This window comes from Loxodonta africana, chromosome 16, assembly GCF_030014295.1.
Source record: "Loxodonta africana isolate mLoxAfr1 chromosome 16, mLoxAfr1.hap2, whole genome shotgun sequence".
Lineage (NCBI taxonomy): Eukaryota > Metazoa > Chordata > Mammalia > Proboscidea > Elephantidae > Loxodonta > Loxodonta africana.
In genome coordinates this window covers 65,893,514-65,907,179 of record NC_087357.1, presented here as the reverse complement: position 1 = coordinate 65,907,179, position 13,666 = coordinate 65,893,514, and the positions used below count along the sequence as shown (strand labels likewise).

The following is a 13,666-nucleotide window of genomic DNA, read 5'->3' as shown; positions in this document are numbered from 1 at the left end:
CACAACCTTTGTTCTTTTGCTAGAATAAATGACTTTATGCAAACCAAAATTACAGATAGGAGCTATCCTAAATAACTTGTAGTTCTTTCCTCTCTTGTGAATACTGAGTTGCTACTGATGGGAGGTTATCAGAAAGCTAATATTTAGTCGTGGAAAAACTTTGTCCTGCAGTTGCCAGGAATAGAAACATTGGCTACTATGAGAACCAATCACTGGGTTATACCTTTCAAAACTTTTGATGCTGCAGGTTAGTGTTTACTCAGAATTTTCATAGTGCTTTAGAACTATTTCCTTGGATTTTTTTTTTTAATCTTAATTTTTGGTGCTTATGCTTAGTTCTATCATTACATTGTAAAAGCGAGTCAGTGCAATACATGTGACTTTCACCTATAATGCAAATATTTATTTTTAAAATTTATTTTAAAAATGCCGTGAAAACTTTAAATAATAAAGATTTATTGGTTTAATATTTAAACTTTCACTGGTTCTCATATAAGATTGAAAAGTCTTCCAAAAGGGGGATGTCTCAGGGAAGGTCTCTTAAATTTTGAATTGTCTCATTCCTGTATAAATTTATTTTGGTCTAGGTGTTGCCCCAGGCACCAGTGAAGGTGGTGTGTAATACAATATACAAAATGTAGCTGAGCCCAAGGGTTTTAGGATGGGGGATTGTGGACCTGGGTTAGTTTAACTTAAATACAACATTTTTTACTAGTGAACCATCGGTGTCTTTTTATAGGTAGAAGCACTAAAATAATATTCTCACCTAAGGCAATTTTCCTCAAAGTAGCATTCTTCTCTGTGAAAATGCTCCCGCGTACCTGGTGTTATATCCTGTTTCCCTGTGCATCCATTCCTTGAGGGTAGTGTGTAACTGTTCAAATAGGAAACAGCTATATGTATGTAGGTGTTAAGTGCTTTTTTCATCAGTAATTCGTGAGCTATGAAGCTGATCTGTGAGCAGATGGAGTTTAGTGGACAGATGTTTTAACAAGGACCTAGCATCTTAACCTGGGAGCGCAGAGTGCAAGGCTTACTTTGGGTAAATATTACTGATACTCTTTTCTTCCCTCTGTTGCTGCAGACTGTAATGCAGTAGCATTAACAGCAAGGAGATTCAAAAAAAAGTTAAAGTAACATTGGACATTTTTGAAATTGCCATGTTTTAACACAGTAAGAAAATCTCCTGAACTTTGTAGATCAGAGTAGGCAAATACTGAGTAAATTGTAGGACCGTGATTATTGAGTTAGCTAAATTTGAAATTTGGCCTCCACACAGAGGTGCAAAAGATAAAATTGTGTTTGTAGATCACCTGTCTGTAGTAGTTATTTTGAAAGCTGTTGTTCTGACTGATTTATAAGGCAATAGGACCAAGACACTTCTATAAATTAGAATAAAACCAGAACGCAGCTTTTACCACCAGAGAGACCTTAGAGTCCTAGTGTTCAGTTTCTCATAGGGTCCATTCATAAGGACCAGTTTATAAGGACTACTCATTGGGGTCAATTTCTACTGAGATTTTTGGCCTTAACAAAAAGGCCTGCATTAAAGCTTAATATGCATAGGGCAGTCTTCCCCTTAAGAGCATACATATGGTAACTCTCTGAAAGCTAGGTCAAATGTTCCTGCCGCCTAGCCACCTCTTATCACTCCCCTATTTGTCTTGCGTAATTTGGCCATGAAAACGCGTTATGGTAGTTTTGTTCTCCTGTTATTTCGGTAGTTCCCCACCCTTGCCAGTATTGTTATAAAAACCCAAGTTATCTAATCAGTGCAGTATTTATGGAGGTAAATTTGTGAAGAGAGGTTGCTTATATTATGTAACTTGGCCTATCTCCCTCTTAGGCCATCCCCAGGAATGGAGTGTTGAAAGTCTGAAGGGAACTCCCCTATTCCTTTCCAGCTAACAGTGGTTCTCAAACCCTGGCTACTTTTTAATCACCTGGAGGTGCTTTTTAATATTATGTCAAAGCCCCATCTTAGGTCAACTCCCTTTTAAGTGGTAACACTCAGGCTTAATACCCTTGTAAAGGCTCCTTAGGTAATTTTTTTAGTAGTCTCAGTTGAGAGCCTCACCAGAGAGAGGTTAATTAGACCTTTTCTGCATATATCTACTAGCATCCTAGCTTGAGCTTAAGGCTCAGACTTGGCTCCTTTGGATCTTTGTTCATTTCTAGGGAAGATTTAGTCTACATACACTCTGCTTTTAGATTACAGGTCCAGGTATGAGACTTGTTTCAAATGAAATTTGCCTAATAAAGCTCAGTAGATGGTGATGTAAAATAAAATACCCTTGACTGGAAGTACAATATTTAACGTACCACTGAAAAAATGCTAATTAGACCATCACGTGCCATTGATTGAGGTATTACAATCAGTGAAATACAGTATATGCTGCATTAAGCAAGAAGGTGGTTCAGTGTTCAGTACAGGGTCAATTAAAGTCAGTCTCATTTTGACTATTTAAAATTACCTCCTAACTACCTGTTGTCCTTTTTCCAGTTTGTGCTCATATGGAATGTCACCATTATATTTAAAACCTCTCCGGGTGGGATGTTACAGCTAAGTCTTCTGGTGCAAACAGGGCGTACCAGGGAATGTTAGGGAGGCAGAGACCTGGAAGCAGGAAACTGTCAGTCAAGGCCTTATCCAAGTACTCGATCAACAGGCACCTTCCAGGTGCTCGCTGTCAAGCACTTTAATGGGCAACTAGGTTTCCAGGTAAGGCCTGAAGTTGATATGACATGTGATCTGCAGTCTGTGTTGTCCACTCCCTGTTGTTAAATCTAGCACCTGCGACCAGTTTCAGAGAACCTGACCATCATAGTGCCTGAGTTCTTGAATTCACTACATTTCCACCCTTCCCTATTGCCCTCTAACCCCAAAGTCCTAGGTCCTTTGTCATATGACTTTGCCAGATCTTAGTCGAGTTCTTCTTAGGCCCTGCCTCTCCCCACATTTTATCTAAGGCCTCTGGTCTAGAAGGGTTGAAATACTAGTTCTGAAACTATTGGTGATGTACAGTTTCTATAACCAGCACCACTGGTGTTGGAAAGTACCGTTCTGGTAAGGCTAAGGTAGCAACTGAATGAAGAAATGTTAGTATGTACTGAGGGGAAAAAAAAAAAAAACCCATTGCCAGTCATCGACTCAATTCCAACTCATGGTGGCCCCCATCTGTGTCAGGGTGGAACTGTGCTCCACAGGGTTTTCAATGGCTTATTTTTCAGAAGATTGCCAGGCCTTCCTTCCAAGGCACGTCTCGGTATGCACAAACTGCCAACCTTTCAGTTAGCAAGCTAGCATGTTAGCAGTCTGTAGCACCTAGGGTCTCCAAGTACTGAGAAGAAAGCATCTCATACAGCCCTCTATGCTGTGCAAACTCTACAAAATTAAAAATTCTATACCTTAAACAATGTAAGTTAACAGAAAAGAGTCAAATGACAATTTTAATACTTTAAAACAGTGTACAAGTATAAAACACTGGTTTTGTATTTCAAAAGTTGGAGGAAGATATCCAGTCATTAAACAGTCTACAAAACATATGCCAGTAGATTACATAAAAGACTATGTACAATATAAAAAGAGCTGGAAACAGTCTTCACTGTAAAAATAATTTAAAACAAATTTTTCAATTTAAAATATTATCTATAGCACAAACACACATCATGCAAATGGATAACTAAATATACTGCATTCTTTAGTGTGGCCAAATAAATTTAGGTTGAGATCTTTTAGGCAGAGAAATGGCCATTCAATAGTTTTTTTTCCTCTGGCAGTAATGGACCTAGCTGGGTATTTTATGCTTAAAGAACAGCTATATTTCAAACCCTTTTTTTACTGTAATAAATACTAAAGCAATGTATGAAAATCCTATAATTTGGGGGCAATGTTGGAAAAAAATCTGGAAAATAAATGCTTACTGTGCAATTTTATAAAGTATGAACTTTTTTAAAAGGCTAAAAGCTTCTGCAACTGAGAAAGTTGATCTCTAGAGTTTTAAGGCAGGCTAAGCTTTTAAATAAACATACGTTATAGGAACTAGTTTCATTCATTAACTGTTCTGTATTAGAAGTTACCTCGTGTTCATCTCAGTAATACTAGGCTAGCAGTGTGGTATTTACCACACCAAATTCTCCCAACAGGAGCCATGTAGTGTGCCTCCAGGGGGCATGGACTTTGTGGCTGAGTTGTAATTAACATATTACTTTGGAATTGAAATCAGGGGCCTGTTGCTCTCCTCATTAATGAAAAACAGTCCAAAATATTACACACTCCCCAGAAGAAGTACCATTATTACAGATTCAGAAAGGCTTTGCATACTCACATCTTGGCAGTTTTATACTTGTGGAAAAGGACCAACGCAAGCTCTACCACAGTGATAGGTATTTAAACAACAATGGCAAGGATTCCCAAAACTAAGGGGATCCAGGCAGGCACTGTTGTTTTCTGAAGCAAGTGAAACATTTCCAAAGCATTTGTTTTTCATGGTAGTTTTATGAACCAATATAGACATTACTACATGTCTGCAGGAAGTACAAAAGCCATCTTCATTTGAACAAGACAATACTCCTGAAGCTCTCAGCACCAAGTCTTACTTTAAAAAGTAAGGACAACTGAGTGTTCTCCCACATATTATTGACTTCCTTCTACTCACATTGCATGTCATTTGAAATTTTAAAAAAGTTAGCTGCCACAAGTTTTGGAAAATGCCAGTGTTTAAAAATATGTAATTGTGCTAAAGAATGAAAAGTTTTAGCAGAACAGAGATTTGAGGATGTTAAACCATTCAATGTTACAAAGAAAAGTGTGAAAATACCATTCTTTGGTCTAGATAAGCTGTTCCCTTTACATTAATTTAACATTCCCATGGCTTTTTTGAAAACTTTAAAAATGTTGAAATTCACTAGGTAAGAACAAAATTATATATACACATATGGATGTATCATACAAATGAACCTTTAAACAAAAGTGAAAGTCTTGACCAAGAGCTGATTAAAGATACTTAGTACCTTTCTTAAAAAAAAAAGTTAGTGTTGAGTGTACAAGTACAGAAATAATGAAGTTAAAAATTATCCATGGAAAAAAAGCAATCTATTTTACCAGTCTATAAATATTACACCTTTCTGGTGTCCTTGCTCTATTGAGTTCACCAGTAAACATTCATTCTGACATGCTCAAGTTCCTGATGCTGGTGGGACAATTCCTGTACCTAGGTAATTACTACATCACGACTCGTTTGATGGACAGCTCATGTCTGTGGCTCCCTGGTTCACAGACACAGCTTCATTTACTGCCTCCTGACCCCCTCCACCAGCTCCAGCTGCTCCAGCTCTCCCTGGGACGTCAGCAGCATCTTCCAGTCCGTCGTAGAACTCTTCAATCTCACTTTCATCCTCCATGGCTTCCTCTAAACTTGGACTGTGGCATGTTCCACTATCACTGTTACTGCCACAAGAACTGGAGGATAAGGCGTCATCTTCAGAATCTGAATACACCTCAGCGCCATGGAAAATGTAACGATTTGGTGGTAAAAACAGATACTGATTACCTGAAACACAGTACAGTAATAAAAGAGAAAAAATTTATTTTCAGTTTTCTAAAACTAACTAAAATTAAGGCTGACTGGGCAGCCTGGAAGAAGTATAGGCCCCAGCTCTACTGGGTATCATTACTAGATGTCACGAGTATCATTACTACACACTATTACTATGGTGTTTTTAAAAACAAGCAATAGAACCCGTCAGGTTCAGATCTTAGGTCTGCTATTTACTAGCCTTGTAAACTTGGGCAGTTACTTCTGCCTCAATTTCCTCGTTTGGAATAGTATGAAAAAATACAGAAAACAGTGTTCAATAAAGGTTATTTAATCAATTGAAGAGATTTGATGAGAATGGAAAGTATCCAGCAGAGCCTATGTCAGACACCCAAATTCATGTTCATTAAATATGCACTTCTCTAAAGCACACTTTTAAAGCATCTTCATTAAAATGATTTTCACTTAACTTTTTCTCTTGTTATAAACCCAAAATAAAAATTGTCTTCACCTATTCAAAGTGTGGTCTGTGGACACTGCCATCACCTGGGAAGCATGTTAGCTTTTTAGCTTCTCAGGTCCCACCACCCACCCACCTACCGAGTGAGAGACTGCACTTTCACAAGTCTTGCAACGTTTCAGCTTGAGAAGCACCCATCTAGGACTGGACTTCACCTTCCTTCCCTCCCTCGCCCTCTCCCAAATTTGTACTCTCTGTACAATTTCAACTAAGATGGGCAGAAGAATACCCTCCCTCTTCCCTTACATCATGGATCCCAGGCCAAAAACTCCTTTAGAAGGTTCTAGCTTAAGAACATCACTCTAAACCTGTGACTATTAATCAAGTTCTTAAAAGTCTCCAGCACACCCAGTCAACCCCAGCCTAGTCAAATTTAGATTAGCTTTTGTTTACATTGTAATTTTAAAGTGAATGGAGGGCCAGCATTGAAGCCATGGCCCCCTAAAACCATTTCCAAAGCCCACTCTTCAAAGATTAGACTGGATTATAAAAATAATACTTGAGAAGAGTTCAAGAAGATATACAAGACCAAATGTGCCAACTCCTGTCCAAAGGCAGGATGAGAGGGCAGAAAGGGACAGAAGCTAGTTGGATGGACATGGGAAACCCAGGGTAGAAAAGGGCAGTGCTGTCACATTACAGGGATTGCAACTAGTGTCACATAAAAATATGCATATAAATTTTTGTATGAGAAATTAACTTGAGCTGTAAACCTTCACCTAAAGCGTAATAAAAATACAGTGAATGTAGGGGAAACTCTAAAAATTTGATGATGAAATATTTTCTACCCTTGAATTCATAAGAAAAACAAGTGGCTCCTGAAGTCTATTTTCACATCATAAGGTATTTTTTGCACCATATCCCAGATGGATTCACAAAAGCCTGGTTACTATAGTCCATCTGGTGGCATTCCATCTACCAAGCACACCCAAGTTTCTCTTCTAAGTGGGTTTCAAACTTATTTGTACAGCATCGTGACCCAGTACTCACCCTGAAACAATACGTGACCCATAACTCATTTCTTAAAATGCTGATCTGAACCCACATAATTCATTTCAATACTGACTTTCAGATCACGAATGGCAATTTGAAAACCACTTCTTCCCCTTTGTTGCAAGAGAATACACAATATTCAGCTTTCTAAACCTTTGGTATTAATTTGCATGGTTGGAGCAGGGAGTCAAGTACTGGAATTCCCTCTGCTAACACAAAACCCATCTCTCCCTTCTAACTGGGCCATCATCTCCTTTGAATCACTTCCATTCAGTCTTTTAAGGAGTTCCAGCACATGGCTGTCATGCACTTTTCTTTCTATACTTTTGACCAAAGCTCCTAAAAAATATTTCATTCTGCCCTGGTCCCCTTCCCTAAAGAACTGAACAATCTGTTTCTCAAACCAAGGACCCTATACCTGTCTGCTTTTGCCCTCTTGACAACCATGAAGTCATAAAAAATTTACTTCATACATGCTCCTACTTCCTCCTTTTAAGCTTGGACCTCACACATAGAAGTAGAAAAGGCGGTAAAACTGTGGCTACCTGAAGTTAGTGAGTGAAGTCTACAAGCCAAAACAAAGGAAAAAACATGTTGCTGACAAGTCGATTCTGGATTATAGCAACCCTATAGGACAGAGTAGAACTGCCCCATAGTGTCCAAGATGGATTTGAACTGCCAACCTTTTGGTTAGCAGCCTTAGCACTTAACCACTATGCCACCAGGATTTCCGAGTAAAGTCTAGGGGTCAAATAATTTTGCCCAAGGTGGATGTAAGACAATTTAGGTCTCTTGGATTCCAAAGTATAAGACAAAAAAGCCCACTCTGGATTTAATCTTTGTTGCCTGGGGCAAAAAGTTTTATGTCTGTCAAACATTTACTCAAAGAAAATTCCCAGTACAAAAGGGTAGGCAGACTTTGTATATATGATAGAGACTTATATTACACCTGATTAAATAATTACAATATTTATGGCATTTGAACTCCCTTGTATGATCCACTTCTATCATATGCAGCAACGCAGCACCTACTCTGAGTAGTTCAAAGAAGTATTTCAGCCCTTGAAATTATATTCAAAATTGAACATATACATTTATTTGGGGAGACAGATTACAGCTTTTATCAAAATCTCAAAGGGGTCTGCTCCCCAAAAACACAGAATTGAAACTACTGCTCTTGAATTCTTACCCAGTAACTAGTGCATTGTAACAATGCCTAACCAAAAGAAATGACTTAAGAAATTATATATTTTTATGTCATAAAACAAGCCTTAACAGAATCCAAAACACTGAAATATTACAAAGCCTCTTCTCTGACCACAAAGCCATACAAGTAGAAACTAATATCAGAAAAAGCAGGGAAAAGAAATGAAACTCTTAGAAACTGAATAATAGCCTGCTCAAAAACAACCGGGCTACAGAAGAAATTAAGGATGGAATAGAGTAATTCATAGAATCCAATGAAAATGAAAACACTTCCTATCAGAACATTTGGGACACAGCTAAAGCAGTACTCAGAGGTCAATTTATAGCAATAAATGCACACATACAAAAAGAAGAAAAGGGCCCAAATCAAAGAATTATCCCTACAACTTGAACAAACAGCAACAAAAGAAACTCTCAGGCACCAGAAGAAAGCATATAATAAAAATTAGAGCAGCATTAAATGAAATAGAGAACAGAAAAACAACTGAAAAAGTTAACAAGACCAAAAGCTGGTTCTTTCAACAAAATCAATAAACCACTGGCCAAACTGACAGAAAAACAGGAAAGGAAACAAATAACCCGAATAGGAAATGAGATAAGAAATATCATAACGGACCCAACTGAAATTAAAATAATCATATCAGATTACTTTGAAAAACTGTACTGTAACAAATTTGAAAACCTAGAAGAAATGGATGAATTTCTAGAAACACACTAGTCCCTAAACACAAAGAGAGGCAGAACAACTAAGTAAACCCATAACAAAAGAGGCTGAAAAGGTAATTTAAAAACTCCCAACAAAAAGAAACCCTGGCCCTGATGGCTTCACTGCAGAGTTCTACCAACACCACTACTATTAAAATACTCCCAAACTCATTGTATGAAGCCACCATAACCCTGACACCAAAACCAGGGAAAGACACCACAATAAAAGAAAATTACAGAACTGTATCCCTCATGAACTTAGATGCAAAAATCCTCAACAAAATTCTAGCCAATAGAATTCAACAACGTATCAAAAAAATAATTCACCTTAACCAAGTGGGATTTATACCAGGTATGAATGGTTCAACATTAGAAAATTGATGTAATTCATCATATAAATAAAAGAACTACACGACCTTACCAATTAATGCAGAAAAGGCATGTGACAAAGTCCAACATCCACTCATGATACAAACTCTCAGTAAAACAGGAAGAGAAGAAAAATTCCTCAACACAATAAAGGGCATTTACGCCAAGCCAACAGCACCATAGATGCAGAGAGTCTGAAAGCATTCCCCTTGAGAATAGGAACCAGACAAGGATGCCCTTTATCACCACTCTTATTCAACACTGTGCTGGATGTCCTAGCCAGAGCAATTAGGCTAGATAAAGAAATAAAGGGCATCCAGATCAGTAAGGAAGAAGTAATAGTATCTCTATGTGCAGATGACATGATCTCTTTTACAGAAAACCCTAAAGAATCCTCAAGAAAACTACTGAAGCTAATAGACGAGTTCAGCAGAGTATCGGGATACAAGGTAAACATACAAAAATCAGTTGGATTCCTCTACAACAACGAAGAGGAAATCACCAATACCATTTACAGTAGCCCCCCCAAAAGATAAAATACTTGGGAATAAATCTAACTGGAGACGTAAAAGACCTATACAAAGAAAACTACAAGACGGTACTGCAAGAAACCAAAAGAGACCTACAAAAGTGGTAAAATATACCTTGTTCATGGATAGGAAGACTCAACATTGTAAAAATGTCTATTCTACCAAAAGCAATCTATAGATACAATGCCAATTCGGACACAAATTCCAACGACATTTTTTTAATGAGATGGAGAAACAAATCACCAACTTCATATGGAAGGGAAAGAGGTCCCGGATAAGTAAAGCATTACTGAAAAAGAAGAACAAAGTGGGAGGCTTCACACCACCTGACTTTAGAACATATTATACTGCCACAGTATTCAAAACAGCCTGGTACTGGTACAACAACAGATACACAGGCCAACGGAACAGAATTGAGAATCCAGATATAAAACCACCCAGATACAAGCAGCTGAAATTTGACAAAGGCCCAAAGTCAGTTAAATGCGGAAAAGACAGTCTGTTTAACAAATGGTACAGGCAAAACTGGATATCCATCTGCAAAAAAATGAAAAAAGACCCACACCTCGCCATGCACAAAAACTCAAAATGGATCAAAGACCTAAATATAAAATCTAAAACAATAAAGGTCATGGGAAAAAAAATAGGGACAATGCTAGGAGCCCTAATACATGGCATAAACAGTATACAAAACATTACTAACAATGCACAAACACCAGAAGAGAAACTAGATAACTGGAAGCTCCTAAAAATCAAACACCTAAGCTCACCCAAAGACTTCACCAAAAGAGTAAAAAGATTACTTACAGACTGGGAAAATATTTTTAGCTATGACATTTCCGATCTCTAAAATCTACATCTGATACTACAAAAAGTCAACAAAAAGAGAGATAACCCAATTAAAAAATGGGCAAAGGGTAGGAACAGGCACATCACCAAAGAAGACATTCAGGCAGCTAACAGATACATGAGGAAATGCCCATGATCATTAGCCATTAGAGAAATGCAAGTCAAAACAACAATGCTATTCCATCTCACTCCAACAAGGCTGGGATTAATCCAAAAAACACAAAATAATAAAACGTTGGAGAGGTAGGTTGTGGAGAGACTGGAACGCACACTGCTGGTGCGAATGTAAAATGGTACAATTACTTTGGAAACTGATTTGGCGCTTCCTTAAAAAGCTAGGAATAGAACTACCATACAATCCAGCAATCCCACTCCCTGGAATATATCCTAGAGAAAGAAGAGCCTTTACACTAACAGATATATGCACACTTGTGTTCACTGCAGCATTGTTTACAACAGCAAAAAGATGGATGCAACCAAGGTGCCCATCTATGGATGAATGGATAAATTATGGTATATTACACAATGGAATACTATGCAACAATAAAGAACAATGATGGAAAGCCGTGAAACATTTTTTTTTATAACACGGAGGAATCTGGAAATCATTATTGAGTGAAATTAGCTGCAAAAGGACAAATATTGTATGAGACCACTATTATAAGAGCTCAAGAAATACTTTAAACACAGAAGAAAATATTCTTTGATGGTTACGAGGCTGGGGAGGGAGGGAGGGAGCGAGAAAGGTATCCACTAATTAGATAGTAGACAAGAACTATTGTAGGTGAAAGGATAGACAACACACAATACAGAAGAGGTCAGCACAACTGGACTAAACCAAAAGCAGTTTCCTGAATAAACCAAACGCTTTGAAAGCCAGAGTAGCAGGGGTGGGAGTCTGGGGACATGGTTTCAGGGGTCATCTAGGTCAATTAGCATAATAAAATCTATTAAGAAAAAAAGAATTATATTTTAACAAGAGTAAAATCAAACCAATATCAACTTTTCTACTTCTGACATTTGCCACATTTGGAAACATAAGCATTCTTTTATGCTTTTGCTGGTTTTTCCTGGAAAAACTTCCCCAACTTTTAACTTTGTAGGTATCGCTCAAGTCCGAAGTCAAAAGCATTCTGGGAAGCCTTCCACAACCTAATCCCCTCCAAGTAAAATCTACCTTTTGGGTGTTGTGATAATGTTTTATTCAAATCAGTAATAAAATACTTTGTTCTGCCTCAACAGCACCTGTACTAAAATATATTAGTGAATACTCGTCACCTTTTTTAATAATTATACACAAACATCACTAGATTGTGAGAGCCTATCATTGATGATTTCATCTCCAGAACTTAGTACAGTGCCTAGCATGAAAAAGGGACCCAAAGTCTTATGCAACTGAGCTAGAATTCCACCATGTATAGTAAATGCAACTTAATATTCTAAACTGTACAAGACTGTTACATCTACATGTTTTTTTTAAGCTGCACTGATTAAATTAGGGTTTTCCACAACTCATACTACTTGGATTTAAACTATCCTTTTTCAAAAAGTAGAAAGTGATTTTACCTATATTAACTAATAGTAATTGGTAAAGACTTTTCCATGTGTCAAAACAAACCAAAAAAACCCACTGCCGTCGAGTCGATTCCAACTCACAGCAATCCTATAGGACAGAGTAGAACTGCCCGATACAGTTTCCAAGGAGCGCCTGGCGGATTTGAACTGCTGACCTCTTGGTTAGCAGCCATAGCACTTTAACCACTACACCACCAGGGTTTCTGTGTCAAAACAGGGTAGGTATTACTCCTGATATTCAGTGGAGAAAAAACAAATGTTTTCTAGATCTGAGACAACACGGCACAGTAGTTATGAAGGTAGGCCCTGAGGAAAGACCTGGGATCCAGTCTGGCCACTTCCCAGTTGTTACCCTCCATGGCCTCAGTTTCCCCATCTGTAGCAGAGAAGTAGTAATTCCTACCTCCTAAGATTAAAATCAGGTAAGTCCATAAAGCAGATGACACACAATAAGCCCCCAAACCTCAGTCATTAGTTCTCCTAAGCTGTCCTCAGGTAATGGCTGGGGACACAATCTTCTCAATCTGATGCTCATCTTCCCTTCCCCTAGAGAAACACAACTCACAGAGCAGACTGCAGACTATTTCTTCTCATATTATGCAAGACACCCACGGGTTTCTCTTTCTCTGGCTTACATTATGATCTTTAGTTTTTCTAAACAAAATCAACTGTCCCCATTCAGCTGCCAAAAGTTATCCGATGAACTGATCAACCAAAATTGCTAATTTTTTGCAAATATTTTGTTACCATAATGATACCTTCAAGATGGTCCAACACCTTTTCTTACCATCAAGCCGCTTACTAATCTGTTCCTTTGCAAGTCTAATGGGCCAGCACTTTCTCACTGTTTCAGCAACTGAAGTTCTTTCATTTTTCTCCCCAGTACTGGAGCCAACGTTCTTCAAATCCGGACTCTCCAGTTGTTCAGTAATACTTTCAGTGTTCCTAGTAGAAATCTGTACTTCCTGTGATTTTTCTTCCACACATCCTTTTGATTCGGACACATCTGAATCATCAATATTACTCTTAGTTGCTTGGTCTAAAAGTGTAACAACCACTGAAGAATCTGGTGGTGAAGTTCTTTCTGGTGAACTTGAGTCTTCTGAAATATTAAGAGGTGTGGGTGGCAACTCTGACAAATGAGCCAACTCTTTTTGTGTTCGTGGAGGTTTTTCAGTAATTTCTGAAAGCTTTACAGGGTTGCAGCAAAGTTTGGCATATTCACCACCTAGCCTATGACACAATTCATTAATTATGACATCACAGTCTCCAAGAAGCTCTACATCAAAATGCAGATGAGGCAAAGGTTCCCTATTAATTAATATCTGAGGCACTTCATGGGGTATGGAACCTAAAAACAGAGTGAAAAGTAACTGTTAGTA

General features: G+C 38.0%; 1 protein-coding gene across 3 annotated transcripts in view; it reads right to left on the bottom strand.

Moving 5' to 3' along the window:
- Positions 1 to 244: 244 nt before the first annotated feature.
- The window catches only part of SIRT1 (sirtuin 1), a 35,509-nt gene continuing 22,087 nt past the window's right edge, over positions 245 to 13,666 (bottom strand). For all 3 annotated transcript variants that reach the window (XM_064269631.1, XM_064269633.1, XM_064269632.1), the window contains 2 exons: positions 13,072 to 13,635; positions 245 to 5,552 (listed from right to left, as the gene is read on the bottom strand). In XM_064269631.1, the coding sequence (XP_064125701.1) occupies positions 5,230 to 5,552; positions 13,072 to 13,635 (887 nt within the window). In that variant the 3' untranslated portion in view covers positions 245 to 5,229. The remainder of the gene's footprint in view (positions 5,553 to 13,071; positions 13,636 to 13,666) is intronic.